This window comes from Bos mutus, chromosome 11 (genome assembly GCF_027580195.1).
Source record: "Bos mutus isolate GX-2022 chromosome 11, NWIPB_WYAK_1.1, whole genome shotgun sequence".
Lineage (NCBI taxonomy): Eukaryota > Metazoa > Chordata > Mammalia > Artiodactyla > Bovidae > Bos > Bos mutus.
Genome location: NC_091627.1, coordinates 57,463,598 through 57,482,886, shown reverse-complemented (window position 1 = coordinate 57,482,886; position 19,289 = coordinate 57,463,598). Strand labels below are relative to the sequence as shown.

The 19,289-nt window shown below is 41.9% G+C and overlaps 1 protein-coding gene across 1 annotated transcript in view; it reads right to left on the bottom strand.

Annotated features, from left to right (window-relative positions):
- USP39 (ubiquitin specific peptidase 39) overlaps window positions 1-19,289 on the bottom strand; it is a 36,583-nt gene that overhangs the window by 11,634 nt on the left and 5,660 nt on the right. The window contains exons 3-9 of the mRNA XM_014476979.2: window positions 17,119-17,213; window positions 15,575-15,711; window positions 13,611-13,763; window positions 8,461-8,686; window positions 7,055-7,132; window positions 5,993-6,060; window positions 4,925-5,113 (exon numbers count right to left, since the gene is read on the bottom strand). Coding sequence (XP_014332465.2) covers window positions 4,925-5,113; window positions 5,993-6,060; window positions 7,055-7,132; window positions 8,461-8,686; window positions 13,611-13,763; window positions 15,575-15,711; window positions 17,119-17,213 — 946 coding nt within the window. The remainder of the gene's footprint in view (window positions 1-4,924; window positions 5,114-5,992; window positions 6,061-7,054; window positions 7,133-8,460; window positions 8,687-13,610; window positions 13,764-15,574; window positions 15,712-17,118; window positions 17,214-19,289) is intronic.

Genomic DNA, 19,289 nt, shown 5'->3' with positions numbered 1-19,289 from the left:
GAAAGGAAGAAGAAGTAAAACTATCTCTGTCTGCAGATGATATGATCTTGCATATGGAAAATTTTAAGAAATACACTTTAAAAGTTTGGCAAGGTTGCAGGCTACAAAAATCAACTTCGGGGGCTTCCCTGGTGGTCTAGTGATTGAGAATCCGCCTGCCAATGCAGGGGTCATGGGTTCGATCTCTGGTCCAGGAAGATTCCACAAGATCACAACTAAGCCCATGAGCCACAACTACTGAGCCCACGAGCCTTAGAGCCTGCACTCTGCAATTAGAGAAGCCACTGCAATGAGAAGCCTGCACACCACAACGAAGACCCAGTGCAGCCAAAAATTAAAATAATAAAAATTTATATTAAAATAGTTCAAAACTTATACTCCAAAAACTATAAAACACTATTGAAGGAAATTAAAGAAGATAAATAAATAGAAAAATAACCCATGTTTATGAATCAGAAGACTGCTATTATTAAGTTGGCAATAACTCCCAAACTAATCTACAGATTCAACACAATCCCTGTCAGAATATCAATTGGCTTCTTTGTAAAAATCCACAAGCTGATTCTCAAATTTGTAAAACTGCAAGGAACCTAAAATAACCAGAACAATCTTGTAAAAGAATAAAGTTGGAAAGTTCAGTTTATAATTTCAGAACTAACTACAAAGTAGTAATAACCAAGACTGTGTTCTAGACATATACATCAATGGAACAGAATTGAGACTCCAAAAATAAACCCATGTGTATATGGTCAAATGATTTTTCAACAAGGATGCCAAGACCATTCAATGTGAAAAGAATTGTCTTGTCAACAAACAGTGCTAAGACAACTAGACAGCCATATGCAAAAGAATAAAACTAGACTTTGTACTTTACACCATATACTAAAATTTAACTTAATACACTATTGAGCCCACGAGCCATATCAGTATGTTTCTAGAGAGTGATACAATAAATACCACCATGTGAAGTTGTTAGAGCTTCAAATCGATGAAGGGTTCATTACACAACTTATGATTGTCATTAGTATTAATATTTTGCTCTGTTAGGTATTTGTTCCAATGAAAAATTTTCAAAAATGATGCATCATGAAATTTTGAGTGAAGAAGAATCTTTCAGTGAATTTTATGAAGATATTTTCTCTGATTGCCTGAGCGATATATATACTAGTGCCTCAGAAGATGACAGTTCTTCAGAATATAGTTCTGATTCAGATGATGTGAATATTAGACCAACAAAAAGACAAAAAACCTTAGTCATTGATTCTGATACAGAAAGTGTAAATGAAATTCATGGTGCTGGAGAGGGTTCCTTTGCTTCTACAGAAGAGTGGACTGAAGACAACATTTCAATTCAATTAAAAGATTCTACAGGTGTGTCAGGTGTAACTATTGAATGTAATAACTCACAAAGTGTTAGTGAAATAACAGAATTAATCTCAGGCTAACCAAAATAAACTTACTGACCGCAGGCATTAGTTAGTTTCTGCAAAAATCCCCCAATCAATGGAACTTTCTTGGTGGCTCAGATGGTGAAGAATCCACCTGCCAATGCAGGAGATGTGGGTTCTATCCCTGGGCTGGGAAGATCCCCTGGAGAATGAAATGGCAACCCACTCCAGTATTCTTGCCTAGAAAAATCCCATGGACAGAGGAGCCTGATGGGCTACAGTCCATGGAGTCACAGAAGAGCTGGACGTGACTTAGGGACTAAACAACAACAACAAAGGCCTGAAATGTAAAAGCTAAAACTATGAAAGTCTTAGAACAAAACACAGAAGTAACCTTTCATGACCTGGGATTTAAGAATGGATTCTTACATATGATAGCAAAAGCCCACACTATAAAAGAAAAACTAAGTAACTTCATCAAAGTTACAACCTTTATGCTGCTAATGATACTATCAAGAGAGTAAAAATGCAACCTACAGAATGGGAAAAAATATTCGCAAATCATACAATTTGATGAGTGACTGGTATTGAGACTATATACAGAAATCTTACAACTCAATAATAAAAAGATAAACTAATTTTTTAAATTCACAAAGGATCTAAACAAACATTTCTCCAAAGATGCTATACAAATAAGCACATGAAATTAGTCACCAGGGAGATACAAATTAAAACCATAATGAGATACCATTTCACACCTACTAGGATGCCCCAAACCTGAAGATAAACAATAACAAACGCTAGTGAAGATGCAGAGAAACTGGAACACTCGTACACTGGAGGTGGGAATATAAGACAGTGCAGTCACTTTGGAAAACAGTTCTTCAAATGGCTAAACGTAAGAGTTACCACCCAGCAATTCCACTCCCCGATATCCAGCCAAGAGAAATGAAAACATGTCCGTAACAAAAACTTGTAGACTGACCGTGATCTCAAAGTTTGTTTCAAAATTTGCAAGCATCAAGTGTCATTCAAAAATGATTAGTTGCTGTTTAGGGCAGGGGGACACAAAGGGGTTAAAATGATAACTAAAGGGTAATTAAAAAAAAAAAAAATCAATGATGAAAGTATTCTAAAGCTGACCAGATCTGTGGTAGCTCATATCTATGAATATAGTAAAGCAAAAAAAAAAAAAAAAAAAAAACAAAAAAAAAAACCTGCACTGTAAACTTTGAATAGGTTAACTGTATGCTGCTAAGTCGCTTCAGTTGTGTCCGACTCTGTGTGACCCCATGGACTGCAGCCTACCAGGCTTCTCTGTACATGGGATTCTCCAGGCAAAACACTGGAGTGGGTTGCCATTTCCTTCTCCAAATTGTATGCTACTGTATATTATATCTCAATAAAACTGTTCCTTTTTAAACAATTAAGTTCCCTGCCACATGATGAATAATCTGAGAGCACTGGAGAAATAAAAACCTTCCATCTCTAGTACACATACCAGAGCCACACCTTCTTTCTGGTAAATTTCTCATCATCTATAGGTATAAGCCCTATAGAAATAAATGTCTTTTTGGTGATAGGAAGTAACTCATCTCTGTGTGGTTGAAATAAAATATTGTGCTAAACCCTCCCCCCACTCCAAAAAAAGAAATGTTCTTAATCAAGTAAACTCCAAGAAATTTCACTGCCCACATCTGTGTCTATGTACAAGCTGGCATCAAGAGGCACTATTTTTAATTATCTCAGAGTAGTGAAGGACAGAGTTAACACTTAAATACCACCATAACCTAACATGAAAAGGTTTCTCTGAAATTTACAAGGGAACACTGGGAGCATGGGGTGGAGGGAGGGGAGGAATTACACTGGACATCAGTACGGTCCTCACACAGCAAGGTTTTAGCTAAACCCACATAACAATAGTGCTATTAACCAGTTTTATTGATTTCAAAGTTTTGTTTACATAAAAGTTAGTTATAATTTAGTACTTTCCTTAAAAGCTATAGGTATGAAAAGTGTATACCAACATTGATGTTTACACTGATTTAAGTAATACTATCATAACAATAAACGTAAACCAATACTGAGGGTCCACAGGAATCTCAATATTGCTTATATGTGAACAAACAGTAATAATAGAGACCATGTGGTATAGTTGAAAAAGTCAGAGAAAAATCTGACTTTAGATCCCCAGCTCTGTCACGTAAAATTGGTATAAAATAAAGCCAAATAAAATAAACAGATTTAGATAAGCCCTAAGGTCTTTCACCTTCCCCAAATGAAATGAGTCTAAAAAAGAGAGGGAAAAGGGTTCAGAATGAGGCATTGAGGTAAAAAAAAAAAAAGTTTAAGTTTAAAAGAACGAAAAAGGATTAAATTTATCTACGATGAAGAAAGGAATTAAACCAAGAAACAGTTAACTCTGCAGATAAAAAGAAACTTTCAACTTGATGAAAGGTAATGTTATAGTAAGAATACATTTTTTCATTTTATTTATATTTTAGTGTTTTTTCTTCTGCTTTAATATCTACATTATATTTTTTAAAAGATAGGAGTTTTTCATACCTTTGTGAGTTTCTACTCTCCTAAATACCCTGTCCTTTCTCCATACTACCCAGAGGCACTTTAATTCAAGTTGAAGTGTGAAAGTGTTAGTTGCTCAATCATGTCTGACTCTTCATGACCCCATGGACTGTAGCCTGCCAAGCTCCTCTATCCATGGAATTTTCCAGGAAAGAATACTAGAGTGGGTTGCCATTTCCTTCTCCAGGGGATCTTCCCAACCCAAGGATCAAACTCACATCTCTTGCATCTCTTATTTTGGCAGGTGGATTCTTTACCAGCTGAGCCACCAGGGAAGCTCCCAGGTAAAGAATCAACCTGCAGTGCAGGAGACCTCGGATTGATCCCTGGGTTAGGAAGATCCCTTGGAGAGGGAAATGGCAACCCAGTCCAGCATTTTCGCCTGGGAAATCCCATGGACTGAGGAGCCTGGTGGGCCTCAGTCTATGGGGGCACAAAGAGTAAGAAATGACTGAACAACTAACACTTTTACTACACTTTCAACTCAAGTTGAGTTGAGGGTAAAACAGCAGAAAGTCTGGGAGGCTCAATAAACACCACACACTTTAAAATAGCATTACACACATGTGGCGATTTTCAAGTATAAAAAGAAAAACGTCAAAGTGAAAAGGTTGGACTTTCATGGTAGTCAAGAATCCACCTGCCAATGCAGGAGACACGGGTTTGATCCCTGATCTGGAAAGATTCCACATGCCATAGGGCAACTAAGAGCCACAAGCCACAACTATTGAAGTCCATACGTCTAGAGTCTGTGCTCCACAAGAGAAGCCACCACAATGAGAAGCCCACTCAACGCAACAAGACAACAGCCCCCACTCACCACAACTAGAGAAAGCTCACAGGCAGCGACAAAGACCCAGCACAACCTCACCCCTCATAAAATGATATATTAAAAAAAGAGAGAGGAAGAGAGACAAAGGATTATGAGCAGGGCAGGTGTGCAAATGGGTCACCTTCTCAGTGATGCCGTTGAACTTGGCCAGGATGTTGAAGAGAGGCACCTGGGGGATAATGAGCTGCTCCTTCTCGTCCTTGTACAGGGGGGCAGTAGGAAGGTCCAGTGTCAGGTACATAAATGTGGACTCCACCATCGTCTCCTGGTACTCGTCATTATGCAGCAGCTGCTCTTTCTCTTCCGCTGGCTGGAAGTGAGGAAGAAGGAAAAGGAGGGAAGGAGTGTGAGCAAAATAGAATACCACAGCTGGAAAGAAATGAGGTTTCAGGGACGCTTATATTTACTTCATTTAATATTAAAGGGAGAAGGGGTACCCAAGAGACTGTGCAATTCCACAGGCACTTGCACAACCTGTTTGCATGCGTGGGTGCTCAGTCATGTCTGACTCTGAGACCCTGTGGACTGTAGCCCATCAGGCTCCTCTGTCCATGGGATTTTTCCAGGCAAGTGTACTGGAGTGGGTTGTCATTTCTTTCTCCTAGGGATCGTCCCAACCCAGGGACTGAACCCACATCTCCTGCGTCTCCTGCATTGGCAGGCAGATTCTTTACCACTGAGCCACCTGGGAATTCCTAGAGATTAATGCAAACACTGGTCTTTCATCTTCATAGAGATATTATTTAAATATCAGACTATTTGAAATCTAGAAAGTTTATCTGAGCTTTAGGGAAAAACACACTAGCACCACCTAGTGGCCAGAACACTGAAATCAGTCATCCCTCCTTATCTATGGTTGCCTCCAGGACCTGCCTTGGATACCAAATTTCACGGATGATCAAGCCTCAACCAACTGCTAAATGTAAATAGAGTGCTTTTATATACTGAAAAAATTCCATGTATAAGTGAACTAGTGCAGCTCAAAACTGTGTTGTTCGAAGGTCAACTGTACAATCAACCACCACCTCCCAAACTTAGCACACTGGTACACAGGAACCTAAGGGACATGCCACTTGGCAGGCGCCTTGCAGAACCTCTTCCTGGAGCAAAAGGCTGTTCCAGTTATCTAAGCATCTTTTTGTCAACTCTGAATCCTCTCGGGCAATATAAACCAGTCCAAGCCACTCACCAGATCAGGATGAGGCAGTTTTTTAGTGAAGATCCTCATGGACCCCTGGAAAACGTCAGTTACAATTGCTGTACAAACAGAAATCAAAATGCAACTTCTGTGTTGAAAGTATTTCCAAAATTCAGTTCTAACTCCTACATTTTTAAAATAAATCAGCATCTTCCAGCATAAGACCCAAAGCTCTCACTTAAAAACAGACATATACCACCAAATTATACCTTTTTACTTATTTGTGTAAATAATTACTCTAGAGGATTTCTACGACTCTGTGCTCCCAATGTAGGGGCCTTGGTTTGATCTGGGTCAGGAAACTAGATCTCACACAGCAAAACTAAGAGTTTTATGCCACACGCAACTGAGACCTAGTGCAGCCAAATAAATGAATATTTTTTTAACAATTATTCTATGTCTTTCTTCTCCCCAAGATGGATGGGGCGGACAGACTGAAGACACCTAAAGAGGGGGCAGGGCCACCTGGTAAAAAGAGCATCAGGCCACAATCCCACATCAAGAAACCAACACCATCAGAACACAGAGAGAAGAAAACTGCGTTAGGTCTCCAAAACAACTTACCTGGTTCAGCAGTCTCTAAGCTAAGTTATTTAAGGCATTCATGAAAAATGTCCAACTACTGCTAAGCCAACCTGGATGCTAAGAACACAGGGACTCGAGGTCTGAGCCTCTATAAACTAGCTTTTAGTCTGTTATTCCGAAGAAGCAGCCAGGCCTAAGGACTATCCACTAAGTCTTCACTCGGCTACCACCAGCCCACCAGCATGTCTACAACACATTGCCCAGCCCCTCAGTTTGAAACTAGGTCAGGATTTCTAGAGCACAATCATATCCATTTCTACTTATTAAAAATACCATTATATACAAGCATGCTCTAATAAAGAAAAATGGAAAGGAAACTATTCAGGAACAAGATTTAGCCCATGTGTACAGAGACTGTACCCTAACACAAAAAATACACAGGTAAGAAGAAAGGATGAAAAGTTGCAAAGTGTTTCCAAAAGGAAGCAAACAAAAAAGTGCTCTCCGTCATAAAATAACACAACTTACTCTTTTTTTTCTTCTTTGTGCCCCCCAGAGCTGAGTGTAGAGCATTCAAAAACCAGGACAGAAAATCAACTCCATCCCCTGGAAAAGGAGAGGTGGGACATCAGACTGAATGAAAGTCCAAACCACACGCTGGTTGGCATGACTCCACATTCTCAGTTTTCCTCCCTCCTCTCCAGCCATCCCATCCTGTGGGCAACCTCCTCTATCTGGCCACTACACACTGACACTCCTCAAGGCCAAGATCTTAGTCTTCTGACATTACTCACCCCCTAGACAATCTGGCTCAACCAGAATCTTCACTTATCAGCTCTATTCCAACCCTGAGTCTCATCACCCATCAAAAATCATTACTGGGAGTTCCCTGGGGGCCAGTGGTTAGGAATTGGCATGTTCACTGCCATGGACCGGGTTCCAACCCTGGTCAGGTAACTGAAATCCTGAAAGCCACACAGCTCAGTCAAAATATTAAAATAAAAATAATAGCCATTACTGAATTTCTAAGTCACTCCTCAACAAGAATGTTTTAAGACAAACATGTGACAGCGTATCTTCACTTAAGGGCCTTCACTGCGTCCCCGCTGTTATCAGGATGTAATCCAAGTTCCTTATAGCAGTGGGAAATAAACCCAACCACTTGGTCCATCTCAGCACTCACTGTTGGATCCAAAGGTCCAGCTACAAGCAGTCCTCTCTCTGTGCCAGGCACCTCCATGCTCCTGTCCAGTGTCCTCTCTGCCTGGAATGTCCACCCCCACCGTGTCTCCCCGCTACCTAAAACTCAGGTGTCTTTTCCTTCTCTCTGAATCTCAGCTCACCTCGCATGTGTTCCCACAGCATGCTGTGCTTCTGCTCACAGCACTTAACACATGTAATCATCTTTCTACAGAACTATCTTCCCTACTAGAACAGGAGTGCCTGGAATGAAAAAACTGTGTTTTTTAACCCTGCAGCATTAAAACCTAGCACCATGAGTGAATAGTCAATCAACTGACCTGGAAACTAGAGAGTATCATATCACATCCTATGAGCTACTATGAGCTACTCATGTGGCAATAAATCACTGGGTTTGGAGGGATAAAAATAGTCAGAATAGAACAGTCTGCGACATGACAAAATGAGAAGCAAAAGTGGCAGGCACTTAATAATGGTTGGTGCCTTTTCCAGCCTCCTGGTTTTCCCAAGTCGTAGTTTAGTTTAGCAAATCAGACAGACTGCCTATCCAGCTGACCACGCCTGGGACTCTGGGCAGGGCAGGCTGATGAAGGACGACTGAGACACCTGAACACGCTATGCACTGGACACTCGCTCCAGCTACTGCAGAGTTCACTGCAAAGCAGAAGTAAATGTGCCCACCAGACTAGTGCTATTGCCCAAAAGTCAGAAGACACGAATTACTCCTTCCTTACCCTGTTTCGTGATCTGAAAAGTCTTCTTGCTACAGAGGACAACAGCCTGCAGCATCTCATGGGGAGAGACATGTGCTTTGAAATTGCGAGGGTTCCAGAGTTTTCTCATCAGCTCTCCGAAACGCTGGACCAACAAGAACATGATATCCCCTGGAGGACGTTTGATGTTCTTATAATTGTCTTCTTCCAGGAAGTAGTTCCGGAGAGGAGGAACGTTAGACAGAGCCTGGAAATCAAACATTCCGATTCCGATTAATCCACAGCCCTTCTGCTGGACCCCTGGGACTCAGGCTCATCTACTTAAGCTCTTCTAAAAACTGTTACACCTTAAAGAATCAGAAGTAAAGGTGTCTTTCCCGCATGTGGTTATTAAGAGTGTGGTAATAAAGCCATACAACTGTATATAAAAATGAATGTACTCTGTTATGATGGAAATAGTCAAAGACTTTAAGAGAATAGAAATCAATTTTATCTCATTAAGCAAAAAGATAAAGACCTACCATGTTAGTTCAGGAAGAAACATATGCTTATTAGTGTGATATATGAAACTGGGAAGGAGACCACAGAACAGACCCTAAATAAATACAGTCTCAGGTCTTTTCTGATAGGGTCATGAATCCTCATCAGTGCTGTGCTTACCATGTGCACAACTTTCTTTGACAAGGTAATCCCTTTAGCAAGGAGTAAGGAAAGATGCTGCTAAATATATAAACCCAGGCATCTCTGGGGAAAACAATTCAGGGGGCAACTCAGGATAATGATAGAGGTGACCAGGAAAGCCTCTACAAGTTTGGGGCTTCCCTGATGGCTCAAGTAGTAAAGAATTTGCCTGCAACCCAGGAGATGCAGGTTCAATCCCTGGGTCAGGAGGATACCATGGAGAAGGAATGGTAACCCACTCTGGTATTCTTGCTTGGAGCATCCCATAGACAGAGGAGCCTGGCAGACTACAGTCCATGTGGTAGCAAAGAGTTGGACATGACTGAAGCAACGGCCTGAAAGCCTACAAGTTTAGCTCAGCTAAAGAAACAAGGATTTCCTGCTGAGATACTGAAAGTAAAAGTTGCTCAGTCGTGTCCAACTCCTTGCGACCCCATGGACTGTAGTCCATGGAATTCTCCAGGCCAGAATACTGGAATGGGTATCTTTTCCCTTCTCTAGGGGATCTTCCCAACCCAGGGATTGAACCCAGGTCTCCTGCATAGCAGGCGGATTCTTTACCAGCTGAGCCACAAGGAAAGCCCTTCCTGCTGCGAGTTACTCTCAAAAGGAAAAGCATGTGGATAAAGTTTATCCTAGCTCTGTTATCCATGCCCCACTGTGGAGAGAGGTTGCTCCCTGACTTCAGTGACAAGACAAATAGCAGGTGTCCTCAGAAAGAAATTAATCAGCCTCTGTGGAGTACTTGGTCCATTCAGTAACATTTTAGTGGAAACATCACAGAGGATTTGTTCATCTACTTACATGTATAAATAAAAAGAACTTCCTATGGGGGCTAAAACCCATCACAAAGTCACAACTTCCCTGATTGTATTCAAAACCCTATCTGTCCTCAAACAGTCTTCACAAAGCCATGAGAGACTGGAAGAGGCAAAGTCAGCAAAATCTCTCTCCATCTAAGAATTCAACCTTTCCAGGGACCAGAAACATTCAAATACTAAGATCATGGAATCTGGTCCAAATACTACATGGCATATAGATGAGGAAACACTGAAAACAGTGAAAGACTTTATTTTCTTGGGCTCCAAAATCACTGCAGAGGGTGACTACAGCCATGAAATTAAAAGACACTCGCACCTTGGAAGAAAAGCTATGACAGACCTAGACAGCGTATTAAAAAGCAGAGATATCACTTTGCTGACAAAGGTCTGTATAGTCATAGCTATGATTTTTTTCCAGTAGTCATGTATGGATGTGAGAGTTGGACCATAAAGAAGGCTGAGCGCCGAAGAACTGATGCTTTCAAACTGCAGTACTGGAGAAGACTTCTGAGAGTGACTGTAAGGAGATTCAACCAGTCCATCCTAAAGGAAATCAACCGTGAATATTCATTGGAAGGACTGATGCTAAAGCTAAAGCTACAGTACTCTGGCCACCTGATGCAAAGAGCCAACTCACTGGAAAAGACCCTGATGCTGGGAAAGATAGAAGGTAGGAAGAGAAGTGGACAACAGAGGACGAGACGATCGGATGGCATCACCGACTCAATGGGCATGTTTGAGCAAGCTCCGGGAGATGGTGAAGGACAGGGAAGCCTGGCGTGCTGCAGTTCATGGGGTCACAAGGAGTGGGACACAACTTAGCAACCAAACAACAAGGGACCAGGCATGACACAAACGGCAGACAGCAAAACTCAGAGATATGTTTTTGCAATGTTTTACCCAATTCTTTATGCAAAAACACCATACACAAAGTTTAAAGGCCAACCAAATGAGAACTAGAATACGTGCAACACACACACATATACATATAAATATATACATACTTTTAAAACTCAATATAGTGTAACACTAATAGAAAGATGAGCACATAAGGCCCACAACTCATGAGAAAATATAAGAATCAACTTTAGAAATGAATTTTTAAAAGTAAGTTAAGATGGAGATACCTATCAAAATGGAAGAACTTTTTTTAACGGTAACAGTGACAATGCAACACCCCTTTGGAAATCCTCCTACACTGCTGGTAGGAATGTATCAATAAACTGGTGTAGCGACTAAGGAGAACAGCATGAAGGTTCCTGAAAAATCTAAAAACAGAGTTACCATAAGATCCAGCAACTCCACTCCTGGGCATACATGCACCTAATATACATGAAAGCACTATATACAATAGCCAAGATACGGAAACAACCTGAATGTTCATTGACAGATGAATAAAGATGTGACACATACACAGAATACTACTCAGCCGTTTAAAAAAAAAAAAAGAATGAAACAATGCCATTTGCAGCAGCATGGATGGACCTAGAGATTATCATACTAAGTAAAGCCAGAAAGAGAAAATACCATATGACATCACTTACATGTGGAATCTAATACACAACACAATTTATCTATGAAACAGATTCACTGACACAGAAAATAAATTTATGGTTACCAAAAGGGATAAATTAGAAATTTTGGATTAGCAAATAAAAATTACTATATATAAAATAAACAACAAGGTCCTATTGTATAGCACAGGGAACTATATTCAATATCCTATAGTAAATCATAAGAGAAAAGAATATGAAGAGGAAAATACATATCTATAACTAATTCACTTTGCTGTTTATCAGAAACTAACACAACACTGTAAGTCAACTATCAGATCAGATCAGATCAGTCGCTCAGTCGTGTCCGACTCTTTGCGACCCCATGAATCGCAGCACACCAGGCCTCCCTGTCCATCACCAACTCCCGGAGTTCACTCAGACTCACGTCCATCGAGTCAGTGATGCCATCCAGCCATCTCATCCTCTGTCGTCCCCTTCTCCTCCTGCCCCCAATCCCTCCCAGCATCAGAGTCTTTTCCAATGAGTCAACTCTTCGCATGAGGTGGCCAAAGTACTGGAGTTTCAGCTTTAGCATCATGCCTTCCAAAGAAATCCCAGGGCTGATCTCCTTCAGAATGGACTGGTTGGCTCTCCTTGCAGTCCAAGGGACTCTCAAGAGTCTTCTCCAGCACCACAGTTCAAAAGTGTCAATTCTTTGGTGCTCAGCCTTCTTCACAGTCCAACTCTCACATCCATACATGACCACAGGAAAAACCATAGCCTTGACTAGATGAACCTTTGCTGGCAAAGTAATGTCTCTGCTTTTGGATATGCTATCTAAGTTGGTCATAACTTTGCTTCCAAGGAGTAAGCGTCTTTTAATTTCATGGCTGCAGTCACCATCTGTAATGATTTTGGAGCCCAGAAAAATAAAGTCTGACACTGTTTCCACTGTTTCCCCATCTATTTCCCATGAAGTGGTGGGACCGGATGCCGTGATCTTCGTTTTCTGAATGTTGAGCTTTAAGCCAACTTTTTCACTCTCCACTTTCACTTTCATCACTTCAATTAAAAAAAAAAAAAACAGCAGCCTTTTCTGTGGCTGGTGGGTTCATAAACCACAACAACTCCCCTATAGCCTAGAATCAAGGCTCACAGTGCATTAATACAAGAAGTGAAGGTTGAATGAATCAAATTCAACAAAACAGAATGACGTGTAATCATTAAGGATGCTGCACAAGAACATTTATTGATCTCACAATAGGCTTTTAAGTTAAAATATATACAAAGATATACACATATACTATGTTACTTTCTAGATTAAAAATCCAAGTATTTGAAAAGTCTAGAAAAGAAATAAAACAAAATATAAGAGGGTCACAAAAAGTGCAAGATGGATACACACTGCAACACTGGTAACAAAAAACCCTGAGACAAGTGAAATTTTATCTATCAATTGAGGAATAACAAAATAAACCATAATATTGCCACATGACATTATGCCTGTGTGTGCGTGTGAGTGTGCGTGTGTGTGTTTAGAATAGTTCTGGAGCTTTCTATACTGTTAACTATCCCAGGGCAGAGCACTAGGGAAAGGAATAAAGTTCTCCTGTTACACTTTCTGTATCTTTCTTCCCCACTCTCCGCAATTTGTTTATAGTAATCATTTTTTTTTTGAGTGAAGCAGAATTACTGTTAATTTTCTTATTTACGCTTATCAATATTTTCTACAATGTACACTATTACTCATGTAATTTTTTTTTAAAGCAAAACTTAATTGCAAACAGGACAACTTTGGCTTTCTGCTTTTCTCATTTCAGGGTTTATACACAGGGGCAGGACAGACACCTCAGAGCCAACACAGTGAACATCTACACCATGGAAGAAAAGCATCACCTAGCACATGTGCCTCTTTTTGGGTCCTCCAGGCTACATGCAGATTCCACTCCCTGTACACTGCAGAGGCTGAAACAGGCCCACCATTTACCAGCAGCCCTCAAGCAGACACAGGAGTGTTCTGCTTGGTGCAGAACAAATAGGCCAGCAGAGTTTCCAGCAAAGAATCAGGATCTGAGGACCACTAGACTCCACCAGAAAGCAGTCATTTCCTGGCTGACCTTCAGTATTCCTGGGTTGCCCCCTCCCGCACAGTTCCCATCCCATCCTACCCTACCTGAAGGACGGCGTTGGCGTAGTCATTGGCCTTTATGTTATTCAGGCCCACGATACCTGGCAGGTAAGTGGTGCCATCATATGCCCGGGATAACTTGGCTTGCTTGTCCAAGTTAGCAATCTGCTGCTTTGTGAAAGTGGGCTTCAACACATACTGCAAAACAAAAGAAAATTCCAAGTTGTTTCAGGACAATCTATAGAGCTGACAAGACATATTTGCAACAGCAATTTTTGCAAAAGCAAAAAATACTTTACCATAAACAGCCACCCAAAGAGTTCCCAACAGTAGGGCTAAGGACGGAGGTGACATGGAACAGGCCCACTACACACTGCTCATCTATAAACAGGTGATTATCAAAAACCCAAAATCACCGAGTCCCAGGCCTTCCCTTAGAGAGCATGTCTGGCCAACCCCATAACAAACAACAGTGAGAAACTGCAGGATACTCAAGTCTGCAGGCGGCACGAGTCTGAGTCCCAGGTAGGAGCTCACGCAGGGTCAGCACGTGGGCTGCTGCGTAAGCAGGAATGTCGTTCTCCCTCTCTGTGGAGGTCTGCAATGCTGTGATTCCCTGTGACTGGAGGGGCAGGATCAGACCCTTCCCAGTCCTACAGCTATGAGGGTCAGTAGGTCACAGGCTGGTCAGAGGGCACCACTGACTCACTTTGTTTCTATTTTACGTTTTGGTTTTTTGGCTGCGAGGCATGTGGGATCCCAGCTCCCAGACCAGGGATCGAACGTGCATCCTCTGCATTGGAAGGCATAGTCTTAACCACTGGACCACCAGGGAAGTCACCATTGACTCACTGTGAAAGCTTGAATTTAAAAAAAAAGCTTGAATTCCTTTCAGTTTCTCCCTCTGTGCATAACCACTTAAAACTTCAATTTTAAGAGGACTATGAAACTTATGGAAGTGGGGTAAGTAGTGTTTCAAACACTCTGAACACCAAGCTTTCCTTAAATAGAACATTTCACTCTACTGAACATGCAGCCACTTGCTGAAAAGGAAAACAATAATCAACAGTTCCAACAGTAATCAAAGCCCAAGAGGACTTCCCAGGCTCCCCACTTAAGTGCAGGGACTCCTGGCATAAGGCACAAATCGGAGCCTGCAGGTGGAACATGCTGGCCATTTTGGCCACATCATGTCAAAAGGAGCCGTGCATGTGTGCTAAGTCACTTCAGTTGTGTCCAACTCTTTGCGACTCTATGGACTATAGTCCACCAGGCTCCTCTGTCCATGGGGATTCTCCAGGCAAGAATACTGGAATGGATTGCTATGCCCTTCTCCATGGAATCTTCCCCACCCAGGGATCAAATCCGTGTCTCTTAGTCTTCTGCATAGGCAGGCAGGTTCTTTACCACTAGGGCCACCTGGAAAGTCCAAAAGGAGCTGTGAGCTGGTATAAATCTCTGTCCTAAACCTGGCTACCCCAGGCTCAATTCACATCACTACACCAAAGTGTGGAAGGGTAATTTATTTCATAAAAATGCTTTCACCCCAATTACAAAGGAGCCCTATTTCTTCAGTCCTAACTAAAAACAGAAACAATAGCTAAGCTGCAGACCATGGGCCATGACTACGAATTGTGGGGCTACCCAGGCGGCTCAGTGGTCAAGAATCTGCCTGCTAATGCAGAAGAAGTAGGATTGAGCCCTGGGTCAGGAAGATCCCCTGGAGGAGGAAATGGCAACCCACTCCAGTATTCCTGCCTGGATAACCCCATGGACAGAGGAGCCTGGTGGGCTGCAGTCCATGGGGTCCCAGAGAGTTGGATACGACTATGAGACTGAGCACACGTGACCTCTTTCTTCAGTTTCCCTGGTTCCTCCCAGAGGGAAAGGAGATTCTCCAAGTCCAAAGGACTGAGACTCTTTCCTGACCTTCAGTAGGGAAGACCCCCAGGAGCCCTGGGGTAGCTCCCAGGAGAACTAGTTCCAAACCAACCCTCTTGGACACGCACCGTGATGTCCTCTAGTGAGGAATCAATGATCTCATAGTTGTCAGGGAGGCAGTAAAACTTGAGGGTGTGGAGGTTGAGGAAGACATGGTGACTAAACTGGACACTGTGAATGTAGGCATGAGACTTCAAACCCCGGCCTGCAGGAAGGAGGAAACGCTGTGAGAGAAGCATAAACTCCAGAAGCACACAGATCATGTATAATTTTCCCTTCTTCATTTTGTATCAGAACATGTTAATATCAGCAAAAGCAAAGTACTAAACCATTCCTGAAAATTCATCTCCGCATGAACTCCTCTCATCATACAAGTTAGCAAGAAAGAACAGCACTTTATTCTCTAGATAGCATAAAACATAGGGGGACTAATTTCATATACACAAATATGGAAAACGTGTGGGTATCTGTATGTGCATATGTGTACGTATATATGTGAGTATGTATGTGTGTATGTATACAAGCTAGTTTCATGTGCTATCAGAAACTAGGGATATGCATGTATATATTATAAATAATACACGTACATACACATATGTATGTGTCCCCATCATCACTTAGTCCTAATTTTCCAGCTGCCCACATTCATGACAATCTCATATCTACGTAACCTTTGTTCATGTTACCACTCCTTTCTAGAATATTTCACCCTTTACCCATTCAAACTCTGTATATCCTGCATACAGAGAACAAGTTCCTCCTTCACCTCCTTCATGAACTTGACACAAACATTCCAGCTAACAGTGATCTTTGCATATTTCAACTCCTATTGTCCTTATTTATTTACACTCAGTGCCACATGGGCCAGCAGTAATCTTTATGGTCTTAAGAGAGTTTGTTGATTGTTTTATGTGTTACCCTTGACTATTTATAAGATCCTTATAAGAGCAAGGAATGTACTTTACATTTCTTCTAAATCCACCACTATACTGTGCAAATAGCACTAGCTTGGTCTGAATAAACTGAATACAGTTAATTTTCAGAAAAGGACAGAATGAAAAAATTCCTGACAGTAAAAGGATTCTCAGAAAAAGACACTGAGTATAGAAAAATATCAGAGATTCAAAAACCCAGAGCCAGTCAGCACCAGGGGCCAGCCAATCCCAGAGCTCTTCCCCGCAGTCGGTTCACAGGCCAAACAACCAAACAGAAAAGTTAAATAAATAGCAGCAGGGCCAGAGGCAGTGGGGCTGGAGACAGCAGGGCTTCAGTGGTCCTGCCTGTGCTCCTTCACTGGCGACAACCAGCATTAGGCAGAGAAAGCCACCACCTTAAAAAAATAATAATAAAACTAGAGCTTCTGAGATTTCCCACACAGTCTCACATGTGGTGAGATCTTTCTCCCTTTCACATGTGTTCAGATTCTGATAAATAGAGAACCTCCTATGGATTTTCTAAGAGTATTCCAATTTCCTGGGAACAAAGATAAAAGTTTATTAGACATGACTCTTAACAGCAACTTACTCTCTTAAAAAAAAAAAACAAAACACAACAACAAAAACCCACAGACCTGTGGCTAGTGCTGAAAACACAATACAAAATATTTATTTACCTTGAAAGTACTTGCCACACACCAGACAAGCATATGCATTGATGTGGGAGAGGGAGATGGAACACAATTTCTCAAAGTCGAAGTCCAGCACACTCCTAAGAGGATGAAAACAAAACAGAAACAGTTAACGGTGATGGCTGCCCAGGTAAGCACCTGAGTAAAGCAGCACCGCTGGCTCCATGCTCCCCAGCATCATGCAGCATCCTTCCAAGAACAGGTCAACAATCACATGCAAATTGTGGGGAACGTTAACTCTTCCTTACTTAGACATTCGGGCTTTCCTAGCGGCTCAGATGGTAAAGAATCTGCCTGCAGTGCAAGAGACCGGGGTTCAATCCCTGGATTGGAAAGATTCCCTGGAGAAGGGAATGGCTACCCACTCCAGTATTCTTGCCTGGAGAATTCCATAGACAGAGAAGCTAGTGGGCTACAGTCCATGGGGTAGCAAAGAGTCAGACACAACTGAGCAACTAACAATTTCACCTAGACATTTAATATAGTGCCCCAACCCACCAACCCCCAGAGTAGTGCAAAGGTATCTCTACCAATGACCCTCTTCGAGTATCCACAACCAGTTGAGAATCTCCCATTACTTTCTCTGGAGGAAAAGCCACAAGTAGGACTAAAGTAACAGGACACCAACAACATTCCAAAGTAAAAGGCATAAAATAAAGGACACAAAAAGAGTGAATAACCCCTTTCATAAAAGAAAATTTTATTTTTGTCCATTAAAAAAAGTCAGAAGCCTGAAGAATTTTAGAGGAATACCTACAAAAAGATCTGTTCAAGTGCAAAGTCACGGTGAGTACCAGGCAAGTTAAGTGATTTAAAAAAAGTTACCTCTACTAAATCCACAGGTGGCAAGGGTTTTCCTTCTCAAGCATCAACTCTAATTAATCGTTAATGGTCCCTGGAAAGCTGCACTGCCCACTAAAGGGGCCACTAGCCACACACAGCTATTGATGTAAAATAATTAAAATAAAATTTATGGAGAAGGAAATGGCAACCCACTCCAGTATTCTTGCCTGGAAAAGTCCATGGACAGAGGAGCCTGGCAGGCTGCAGTCCATGGGGTTACATGACTGAGCATGTGTGCATGAGGGTGGAGGGTCACGGGTTGGTAGCAATAAACTGGTAGAACTAAAAAAAAAATAAATAAATAAATAAATAAAATAAAATTTAAAATTCAGTTCCTCAAGCCACATTTCAAGTGCTCAACAGCCACAAGTGGTTTGTGCCTACCACATGGACAATTCCACTGTTGCAAAGAGCAATTCCAATGTTGCAAAAACAGTCTAGTAGTCAAGGCTACACTAGAGCATAAGTGAAAAAACCATCCTATAATGATCTGGGGGACCAAAGAATGCATTGGGATGAGATGACCACCTGTGCTTTAGGACATGTCTTTGTCTGTTTTTCCTTTCCTGAATCCCAGGCATCAAGAGCAGTACCTAGCACATCATGTGTGTGCGTGCTCAGTGATGTCAGATTCTGCGACTCCAGGCTCCTCTGTCGGTGGGATTTCCCAGGCAAGAATATTGGAGTGGGTTGCCATTTCCTCCACCAGGAGATCTTCCTAATCCAGGGATTGAACCCAAGTCTCCTGCATCTCCTGCACTGGCAGGAAGATTCTTTATCCACTGAGCCACCTGGTAAGCCCTAGCACATACTGTTCAGTTCAGTTCAGTTGCTCAGTCGTGTCCGACTCTTTGCAACCCCATGAATGGCAGCACGCCAGGCCTCCCTGTCCATCACCAACTCCTGGAATTCACTCAAACTCATGTGCGTCGAGTCAGTGATGCCATCCAACCATATCATCCTCTGTCGTCCCCTACTCCTCCTGCCCCCAATCCTTCCCAGCATCAGGGTCTTTTCCAATGAGTGAACTCTTCACATGAGGTGACCAAAGTATTAGAGTTTCAGCTCCAACATCAGTCCTTCCCATGAACACCCAGGACTGGTCTCCTTTAGAATGGACCAGTTGGATCTCCTTGCAGCCAAGGGATTCTCAAGAGTCTTCTCCAACAGTTCAAAAGCATCAGTTCTTCGGCACTCAGCTTTCTTCACATCCACTTCTCACATCCATACATGACCACTGGAAAAACCATAGCCTTGACTAGACGGACCTTTGTTGGCAAAGTAATATCTCTGCTTTTTAATATGCTATCTAG